This window comes from Grammomys surdaster, unplaced genomic scaffold (assembly GCF_004785775.1).
Source record: "Grammomys surdaster isolate TR1022 unplaced genomic scaffold, NIH_TR_1.0 191, whole genome shotgun sequence".
Taxonomy (NCBI): domain Eukaryota; kingdom Metazoa; phylum Chordata; class Mammalia; order Rodentia; family Muridae; genus Grammomys; species Grammomys surdaster.
The window spans coordinates 2,580,576-2,591,756 of record NW_021604636.1 but is presented as its reverse complement, the minus strand read 5'-3'; the positions used below and the strand labels follow the sequence as shown (position 1 = coordinate 2,591,756).

The window sequence follows — 11,181 nt, the reverse complement described above, 5'->3', positions numbered from 1 at the left end:
GGGAGAGAGAGGGGAGGGGAAGGGGGAGAGAGAGGGGAGGGGAAGGGGGAGAGAGAGGAGAGGGGAAGGGGGGAGAGAGAGAGAAGAGAGGGGAAGGGGAGGAGATGGGGAGGAAGAGGAAGAGGAAGAGGGGGAGGAAGAGGAAGAGGAGGAGGAAGAGGAACAGGAACAAGAAGAAGAACAAGAAGAGGAGGAGCGGGGAGGGGAAAGGAGGGGGAGGAAGAAGAGTTGAAGCCATGTCATTCAAACTGCTGCCAAAGGGTAGTGGCAATGACATTTTATGCTAAAACCTAAATGAGTAGCTTTGACTCTACACAGAGCTAGGGAAGAGTCTCCAATCATAAAAAACATTCCCTGAGACAGAAGAAAGAAGCTTGCCCAGTTCACAGCAGAGGGGATGACAGGCCTCTAAATGCAGTAGAATGAGCAAAGTGTAAAGTGTACATAAGGTACGAGAGCCACAAGAGCCACAAGACAGGACCAACCACATGCAATACCACAAGAGATGTTATCTTTAAGTGATCAAAACTTTTTCAACCAGAGACAGACAATGAGGTCTGTTTTGTTTTTCTATAAATGTCTTGTATATTTATTTAAGGTCCTAGGCTTTGTTTACAAGTGTCAGTAGGCTATCGTGATCCATTTCTCTTTGTGATATTCTGGTCTGTATTTTTTTTAAAGTTCCTAGTAACAAATACAAAGAGAAATGGATAAGGAAGACTATTATAGAATCATGGCCATTTATGGGCAGTGTGGGTAGCTTAAACAAGGATGGTAGTAGCAGAGACAAAAGGAATAGCCAGTGGTAATTAAGAGTGGAAAGTGGTCCCCTTATTTTTTGCCTTTAACAACCAAATGAAGGGTTATAGGGCGGACAGAAGGAATTTAAAGAATAATTTTGGCCACAACCAATCCACACCCAGGAAGCCAATTGGGGTGAAGTGCAGACTGGGCCTATGACAACCTCAAATGTTCCCATCTAATCTAACGTCTTTCTCCCTCAGTTTAAGCACTTGACTCAGCACTACAGCCCTCTGCCTCCAGGATGTGATGACCCCCTGGTTCTCTTTGCTAGCTGACTCTTGACTTGCTGTATGATGTTTACTTTAACCAGGCCTTCCTATTTCCACTCTCACCATGGCCAAGAATCTGTTGTCCCTTGCCCCATCTCACCACAGATGTCTTCTTTATTCATAGAGGTGCAGTGACCACGGAAGAAGCTCCGAAAGGAGACTGAGGGGCAAAAAGGCATGTCTACTAAACAGGAGTCATGAGTGACTTAAATCCATAGGACTCACCTGTCATGGGTCCAGAACAAGATGGAAGAGCTCAAAGACCTGGGAAGTGTAGGCAGTGGTCTGATACCGCATTTGTCAGGAACAGTAGGGTGGTATTATAACACAGGCATGCTGGTCCCCAAACTAAAACCTTTCAATCACAGTACACTGACTCCCACCATCCCACAGATACAAAACTAAAAGTGGTCCCCAGAATGGTATAAATACACTATGAGTTAACAGGGATTCCAAAACCACCATATACAGCATTTCATCTATGGAATAAAACATGTGGATAACTCTGCACTTTACTAATGACCCTTAGGAGTAGAGAAATTTGTGAACAAATGAGGGATCTCAAGTCTTCCATTTGTATTTATTTTCCCTGTGGCTTTGAAAATTATTAAAAATGAGACTGCAAGAAAGCCTATGGAGGCAAGGGAGTCTCCCTTTGTCTTCATTCTCATACCACTTCTAAATTAACCCAGAATCCTTCTTTCTGTTCCTTTGCCAGGGCCAAAGCCTATGATCACTTCCTAGGTTCTCCCTTGATCTGTCCTTGAAGTTCATAAAGAAAATTCCTCAGTGTGTTCATCTCTTATTTGAATACACGGGTATTATTTACACAATAGAATTCATTACTCTTCTATGCAAATTAACATTTTCTCCAAAGAAATACATGAAAGTCTGAGGAATTATGTTAAGAGACACATTTATCCTGAATAATGAATGACTCCAATTTTTTCTCCCCTGATAGAACATAGTATATACCCCTGAGGAAAAAGAACAAAACAAAACAGAAGCCAAGCTTTTAGAAAGTGAAAAATGAATATGGACTGCAAATGTGCCTTCAAAATCCAAACAAGTTTTGGAAGTAATTTGCAATCTAGAATCCTCTGAAGTAAGTGGCAATGTGCCAGGAACACTGTAGAAAGTAAAGAGACAGCCATCTTCTGCTGTACAGGAAGGCAACGTACACAAGGGAGAGATGACCCTGAGTAGAGAGCTCCCATCATCAGATGCCAGCGTGCTTCATGAAGCTCAAGACAATGAACCCTGATGCTGATCACCTCAGAAAAGTGGCATGCACTGAAACTACTACTTAGTAAATGGGCTTAGTGTAAAATACATGAATTAAAGCAAACATTAAGAACCATACACAAAGTCAGACAGCAGATTAGCGGTCACCACATGTCACACATGTCTGTTAACAGTTAGCTTTGGTGTGCTCTCAACTGCACACTCTGGTGCAGCTCTTTTTTATACTTGAGGTAGTTTGTTTTGTTTTGTTTTGTTTTGTTTTGTTTCACCTGTCTCTCTATTCCACACCTACTGAACCTGTGCTTTCCAGAACCTCCCCAACACTAGCTGAGCAGGCAGTGTATCTAAGGCCCTCTGCCCCCTTGACCACAACTGTTTCAAAGCTGGATGTACAGACTTTTGTCAGTTTTTACATACTGAATCACCACTAAGAGAGCCAAGGGACAGCCATTGGTGAACAACAATACAGAACGTAAGAGGACAAAGTGAAGTTATAAGAAGCACGGGCTAGATGATGCATCTGTAGGAGGAAAGAGCAAAGTTGATTGCTCTGTTTTTTATATGGTATTTTTCCCCCCTGACATTTTAATTTGCAATTCCAATTTCTCATGAGACCAGTGAACTTTTGTTCTTTGGATACTAAAACAAAACTTTCCAAGCCAGTTCATGTAAGGTTCTGTTTCCCCTAAAGAATCAATACATGGCTAAACTACCAAACAAAGTCCATTTGCAGTATCCCCACCTTCTCTCAACTGAAGAGATTTCTTCACAGTTTTCCAAAGGCATATTGACAGAGTCTAAAAGTGGCAGGGAAGAAAATAGCTAATTTTGTGCACCCAGCAAAGGAAACATGTAAAGAATTCATTTCCCCCTGTCCTTCTTGGGGACATTATTCTTCAAGGATATCTGTAAGGAGTCCAAGTTCTCCGTGGAAAGTGCTTTTGTGAGCACCTATTGAGAAGCCTTGGCCCTTACAGCCTGCTTTAATGGTAATACAAAGATCTACACACTCTTACATTCTCTAAAATAATAATATCCGTCAAGTAGCAGCACTCAAGAGTAACAAATGGCTGTTACAGAGAGAGATTCGTTTGACATTAATAATAAAGCAAGTATTGTTTCTATTATTCTTCCTGCATATGTGTGTGTGTGTGTGTGTGTGTGTGTGTGTGTGTGTGTGTGTGTGTGTTTCATTTCACATTACATGGAATTTTGTAGAATAGCTTGGAGGGCCTAAATGCAATTTATGATATTGTTTTCATATGAATATGACCAGACTTTCAAAGGGCTAATTCTTAGACATTTGAAGCATAATCAATATGTAATGTGAGGATTTCATGTGTTGTTTCATCTGAGGAAATTCGATTATGAGTGGTTTCAGATGATACCAAGGAATTATACTTGTCAGAAAATAATAATATTTAGGTTATTGTTTTTTTCAATGTATTTTTCAGGGCACACATTTAAAAACTAGGTAGAGCTACAATGACAGAATGCCTGATAATAACTCCCAAATATTCCTACAACGAAAATCACATATTTTAAAAAAGAATAGATGAAGTAAATTGAAGAAAGTCTTGATAACCACTAAGCCTGGAAACTAAGAGCATGAGGGTAGAATTTCTTTCTATTTCTATGCGTGTTGGTGAAATGAATATAGAAAAATACACATTAATACTCAGGACCACACATACAGGCTTAACACATGCATGGTGAGATACTTATTGGCATCACAGTGACATAAAAGGATGTTTGACTTGGAGACAGAGATCTAATCATCTTTTTAATTATCATTGACAGAGTAGAGGAAATCCAAGTCAATGAATATGGAAAACTAATGACAAGTATTCAGGAGACATTCCTGGTTTTCCTGAGATATATTTTAAAAGGCTGCAGGAGCCAAGGGTTATGGTTCTCACAATTACTCCCAGCTCTTGGGAGGCAAGCACAGGTAGATCTCTATGGATTCAATGCCAGGGTTATCTATATAGTGAGTTCCAGGTCAGCCTGGGCTACATAATGAGATCCTACTAAAAAAAGAAAGAAAGAAAGAAAGAAAGAAAGAAAGAAAGAAAGAAAGAAAGAAAGAAAGAAAGGAAGGAAGGAAGGAAGGAAGGGAAAGAAAAGGAGGGAGGGAGGGAGGAAGGGAGGGAGAAAAATGTTACAGAACAGACCAGAAATAGTATGATAAGCCACAAAGCACATAAAAGTATTATATTTTTAGATGCACTATGCATACCTGGTCTGGAGCTAATCATCTTCCTCACTGTTCCCCTACGTACTAGATTGACAAGTCAGACTACCATGACCAACTACTATATTCTAATATTACCCTGGGATATTTGTCAAGAACCTTGAACAGCATATGAAAGTTGGTTACTAAAGATACTAACAAGCATGTGTTTGAACATGCTAGCTGTTTAAAGTATTCCTTCCTTTAAAATCTGTGATCTAGAAAAGTTACTTAAACTCAAAGTGATTTTCATTATGTAAAGAAACGTAATTTCTAATTTATGATAGAAATTTGCTAGGAAATTTAATGTAGCTCATCATTTGATTAATTTTTCATGTCAAATTTGGGAGAGCAAAGCTATAGAGGAAAATCATAGAGTTGTAATTCAGAAAAGGGAGAAAAAGGGAGAGAACTGCCACGTCCTTAGATAAAGGGAGAGAACTGCCACGTCCTTAGATGAATATTAACACATGACATTAGTCTGCTATGCTGTTTTATAGGTGGACCTGTAGCTAAGAATGTTTGTAAGAGTATTCCTCACACTAGTTAGGTGGTCCTTTCTGTCTTTGGAAATTGTACCTTCCTGAAAAATATACTCCTATCAAATCCTCAAGACATACAAATGCCAGGTCCCAACTACATCACTGTTAAACACCTAGCAACGCTTATACACAATTTACAGATCTGTGGAAGTAGGGCAGTAGATGATGCCAAGCCTCTCCCTCAACTCCAGCATTCGATGACACAGTTTTTCACTGGGTTGAAGCTCTAAAATGTCCAGGCACTTTATTCTGCATTAGCTATCCTAGACAGTCCTGGGAGGTAACTGACCAGAACCCACACACAAGCTGTGAATAGGCTCAAAAATTACCTAAGGCCTAGAAAACAAGACAAGAAATGATTCCTCAATGAAGACCAAAACCTCTTTTTTTTTTCCTATTCTTCAAGTAATGGGTCTTTAGCATCTGCCAGTAAAAAATAATTTCCTAGCAAATTTCTATCATATATTAGAAATGACATTTCTCTACATAATGAAAGTCATTTTTAAATGTAACTTTTCTAGATCACAGATTTTAAAGGAAGGGATACTTTAGATAGCTATTATTGTCAGACACAAAGAAATGGCCTTACAATTTCACATGATGAACATGAGAAACAGAAAGAGAGAGACAGAGACAGACAGAGAGAGAGAGAGAGAGAGAGAATAAAGAAGCAATGTTCACCCTAGCTCTCCTGATAAAATAATACTGAAACCACACGGCACTACACGATTAGGCACATCTTACTTGCAAAGGAGACAATCCCCCACCATCGTGGCTCCAGTGCAATATACCAATCACATATCATGTAAGTATCTCAAGATGCTTTTTAAAAAGCGTACTTGTAGCCTGGAAAGTGATTTTGACTGTGGCTTTGAAAGGCCAAATGAAACTTAATATTTCTAGTCTGGATTCTCTCAAAGGTTTTGGACATTCATTTGTTAATAACAAATAACAATTCTTTGCTCTTCCTGGGGAGAGAAAAGAGTTCTATCATGTCTGGAATGCTTTAGCAAATGCAAGAGACTACGAAGGAAAGAGTAATATTCCTACATTTCATCTGTAAGTAATATTGGGAGGTGCAGTGTAGTCACAGTGTCATACATATCATCTCAACCAAAGGCTGCATATATTGAGGCCAGAGGTACTATCTTATAGCAAGGGCATGGGGGCATACATGTGTTTGGCAAAGGTACTAAGCCTAGGGAAATTGCGGATGTAGAGAGCCATGAATTCTCAAAGCCTCCTCTTTCCAAAGAACTTAGAATGTGTAAAGTAATTACCATAAAAGGAGCAATTCTCCATGCAACATCTAGGAGAGGTAAAAAGAGAAACAAGAAAAAAGAGAAAACCAATCTTTCTCGACAGTGGGATATCCCCTACATGAAGCTGTCAGTCCTGGCCCTAGGGAGACATTTACAAAAATGTCTTTGGGAGACATGACACCCCTCAGGGACTGGACCCAGTAAGTCAGTCAACTTCAGCTCCTAAGTAGTCTCAGCTGCCTGTGAGTGTGCATAACGTTCTCTGTCAGGCTAGATACAGCCTGTGGGGCAGAGGGAATCCGCTGGAGTGAGCAGCATGTCACCTTTTCCCTACTTTTGAACTTCCGAATATGAAACCCACTGCCCTTCGCTGGAACGCCTGCCTCCACCTGGGTCTGAGGCCTAACTTGCTCTTGTTCTCTTTGAATCTCACTCTCTCCCCCTTTGCTGTGATAAAATATTATAACAAAAGCAACTTAAGAAGGAAAAGGTTTATTTCAAATAACAATTCAAGGTTACAGTCCATCATTGCCAGGGAAGACACAGTAGCCAGGCTTGAAGTAGTTAGTCCCATTGCATCCGTGAGAAAGACAGAGTGATGGATGGATGCATGCTTGCTCAACGTACTCACTTTTCTCCATCTTCCCCAGTCCAGGATCTCTGCCCAGAGACAGTTTCCACACACAGTGAGTAACCTTCCCAATTTAATAAGACCAAACCAAGATGATCCCTGCAGGTATGCCTTGAAGCCCATCTAGATTAGTTGAGCATGTTGGCATGAACACAGTAATATCTAGTCTTCCTTTGTATCCTGAACCCAGCTTGCTCTACTAGTATTTCTTTTACACAGAAGTATCCTGTGTTCATTCACAAAATAAAGCCTTGCCAGACAACTCTTTGTACTGTTCTTCCTCTCCATCACACACCCTAGTTTTGCCAATTCTTTGTCTTGGGGCAGGAGGACTGTATCTCTGCCTGACCAGATGTCTACTGTCTAGGATAATGTGAGAAATGTGTGGCTTGAAGAAATTGTTAACTAAGTTCCCCCCTGAATATTACAGAAACATCATTCATATTCTTGCCCTCCCAGGATGAGAGAAACACCCGTACAAAGCCCACAGTTAAATCCGTCATCCTTGACCCTGTACCCAAACTCTGAGTGCTTGTATATTTCAGGACAGCTATGTGCAACTTTACAGTCAAACTTCAAATCTCACTCTGATGAAAAGGCTTTTTTAAATGGACCCTCTTAATCTCTCCCAACTCACTATCAGGTTCCAATACTCTCCCCTAAAATTCGTATATACAGACAGCTATGAAAATTTCACTTCCAAAAGTCAGACATCATGGGTTTCATTTGTAAAACTGGGGACAGTTAGTTCCCTGGAGCTTACTGGGCAGCCAGTCTGGCAAAATTGGTGAGTTTCAGGTTCAGTGAGAGATACTGTCTTAAAGAATAAGGTTGGGGTGGGGGTTACAAGATGGCTCAAGTCTGATGACCTGAATTTGACCCCTGGCACCCACGGAAGCAGATAACAATTCTAAAAGCTGTCCTCTCCTCTAAACTTCACATGGAAATGAATGTAAGTACAAGAGAGAGAGAGAGAGAGAGAGAGAGAGAGAGAGAGAGAAAGAATATAAATATGTAAATAAATATTTAAAAACAGGGCAAGGAGTATTTGAGGAAGACACTTGTCATTGACTTCTAGCCTCTTAAACCACACATTACACAGTGCTTGCACACCTATAAAACTCCTGCACACATACCTCCTACTGCTATCTACTGCTGCATGGTAATAAGCATGTCTGCTCCTCAAAGTATTTCCTCCCTTCCCCTAAGTAAAAGTACATCACTGAACCAATCATTCATATATAAAATTTCTCCTACTTATCTCTCTCTCTCTCTCTCTCTCTCTCTCTGTGTGTGTGTGTGTGTGTGTGTGTGTGTGAGTGAGTGTGTGTGTGTGTGTGTGTGTGTGTACATATTCATGCCTCAGAATCCATGAAGAAGTTTGAGAACAACTTTTGGGAGTAAGTTATCTCCTTTACGGGTCTCAGGAATCTAACTCAGGTTCTCCGGCTCAGTAGTGAACGCCCTCAGCTACTGAGCCATTGCTGTCCCTGTCAGATTGTTTACAGAACTTTCCTTTAGTAAAGGAGGTTAGCCTTATATGAAATGTGTTTAAGGAAAAACACCATTAAATAGCAAACAAAAAGCCAATCCCCTTCTCACCTGATACTACAGTCCCACCCCTTCCAATTAAGACTGATGTGAAAGTGATGCCCTTTATCACAGGTACCTGTCCTGGCTCCTTAGTGAGTGACAACAGCAGTAACAGGTGCACTTTCACCCCTATTCTCTCCTAAGAACCCAAGAGGGAATTTTGGATATTCCTACTACACAGCTGAGGAAACTGAATCCCAAAAGGAACATCAACTCAAGAGCCCTCTTTAGTCAAGGGAGATGTAGCATGGGCCAAGCAAATTCTCTTTTGATGCTTTTTTTTTTTTTCCTCAAAACTCTTGGAGTCTGTGTGGGCATACGCCTCAGAAGACATGAGAATTTCACAGATTTGGAAGTACATACCTGTTTCTTCTTTGAATTTGCTCTGGGAAACAGGCCTGCTGACAGCACAGATGTAAGTGGAGAGCAGCAGAGCTCAGGAAAGGGGTTGGGAATGGGTGGCATTTCCAGAACATCCAGATCTTTTCTCCTACACCAAGAGAACATAGGATGTCATTTACATAGAACAGAATTTAAAATGTAATTTCTGTCAGGGGAAAGAGCATTGCTAAAGCTAATGTCTACCTCTTGGTGACAAGGCTAACACTATATACGTAAGTGTACGGGAAAGGCTAGGATGGAGTATCCATGGGTCAAAATAAAATATGCCAATTACCACAAATAATTCTGTAGCACCTCCCCCACCCCACCTCACAGAAAAAGAAAAAAAAAAAAGAAGGGAAAAACAAACCCTCAGGAGGCATGGACACTCCATTTCCTGTACTTAGGTTTTTCCTGAACACCGACACAGGCTACATCATGATTTATGCAAACATCACCCAGAGGAGTACGCCATTTCCTGGCGCCCATTAAATTGACAAAATTTGTAAGTTACATCCAGTGAATTCATCCCCAGGATTTTTTTTTTACTCATCACTGCTGGAAGTTATGATTTATTAAATATAAGTGCGGTTCATCTCACTTCGAATTTCATTCACAATGTTGCCCACACACCGTCTGCTAATTTTTCAAGTGCTTATAGATACAGAACATCAAGGCAGTCCTTCTGGGAAGGTAAGTCAATAGTCTGTGTTAACAGGAATGTACGCTAGGCCACTGGGGAGTTATTTTAACTTGACTGAAGTCAGAGCGCTTTGCAATCCTGACAAAGAAGCAGGAGTGGTATTTACATGTGTGACTGCAAAAGGCCACGGATTCTTAAGCTGTTCTCGCCTGCCTTTTTCTTTCCTAAGGTCTGACAACTCCAAAGGCACTTAATCATTGCTGTGGAGATGAGAAATCTTGAAAAGCCTCTGTTTGTTCCTGTGGAACAGAAAGACTGCTCAAATGTCAATTTCTGCTCTGCCTCTCTGGGGTCCTTGGAAGACTCTATCTACGTGGGAGGCGAACAACACATTCAAGCTAGGATTTTTGAAGCCTATAGTGTAATAGGAAAAGGGCCACCCAGCAGCTGAGTGTGGTCAGTCTGGAGTGTGGCCTCTTGGTTCACACCAAAGGGCAAAGGTGAGACAGACGGCTCTCCAACCACCCCGTGATGCTATTTATAACAGGGCACCTGGAGATCGCGATGCCCTGCTGACCCCGCGGGAGCCGGCTGCAAGGGAATTGTCTTCAGACACTTTCCAAACTTGGTCGGGCTCTGGGCACACACTCACCCCTGGGCGGCCTCTACACCCCACGGCGGGTTGCTGATCCGGGCACCCCCCACGAAGCTGCCTACCTGTCTATAGCACCGCGGAGGGTCGCATCGGAGGCAGGGGACAGCGCCTGCAGTCCAGGGACTTGCGCCGGGTCCTGGGCGTCTCCCTTGCCCTGGGCAACGCGGCACACCTGTACTGCCAGCGGCGAATCCTGGGCTCCTGCCCGGCCCGCGGCGCTCTGCCCGTCTTGCTGGGACGTAGTCATAGTCGTAGGCCAGGGGTCTAGGAAGTCATCGACCGGGAGGCGAAAGCGACGAAGGGCTGGGGTCCAGCAGTGCCGAGTGCAGGCAGCGAGCGCCTTGCAGGTGCGGTGGCAGGGCCGCCTGCGCTCACGGCCGGGTCGGCTGGGACGCGGTGGGGCGGGGAGCGGAGGAGGGGCGGGGGCGGAGGAGGGGGGGGGGGAGGTGGGGGGGGGGGCCCGGGGGGAGCGGTGCGGGGGGGGGGGGGCGGTGAGGATGGCGCGCCAGCCTGGCGGGCCCTGTGCGTAGCCCGGGCACTCGGGGGCGCTGGTGTCTCTCTCCTGACGCTCAGGGACCTCGACCTCAGGCTGCCTAGGTCTCACCATCGCCTTCCCAAGTGGGTGACCTAGCACAAGGCTAAATCCGGGAGTCCCACGGGCCCAGTACCACTCTGGGCTAGAACGCTCGACCTCCAGCCTCCAGCCTGAGTTGGTTTGGGCAGAACTGATCCTTAGACCCTTCTGTGCCAGTAGCGCTACCGGAGATGACCTAAGCAGTAGGTTAGATCCTCAAGACAGACCCCACAGTACCTACTGGCAAACCAGGAGAGATCTTAGGACTGTGTATACTCCATTTCCCCCACCCCACCCCCACCCAGACACACCCCATCCCTTTCCTTTTTCCCTCCACATCAAGAAATGG

The 11,181-nt window shown here is 43.2% G+C and overlaps 1 protein-coding gene across 1 annotated transcript in view; it reads right to left on the bottom strand.

Annotated features, from left to right (window-relative positions):
* The window catches only part of Grb14 (growth factor receptor bound protein 14), a 104,546-nt gene extending 93,929 nt beyond the window's left edge, over positions 1-10,617 (bottom strand). Inside the window, exons 1-2 of the mRNA XM_028769200.1 lie at positions 10,321-10,617; positions 8,943-9,069 (exon numbers count right to left, since the gene is read on the bottom strand). Of these exons, the coding sequence (XP_028625033.1) occupies positions 8,943-9,069; positions 10,321-10,505 (312 nt within the window). The 5' untranslated portion in view covers positions 10,506-10,617. The remainder of the gene's footprint in view (positions 1-8,942; positions 9,070-10,320) is intronic.
* Positions 10,618-11,181: the final 564 nt, after the last annotated feature.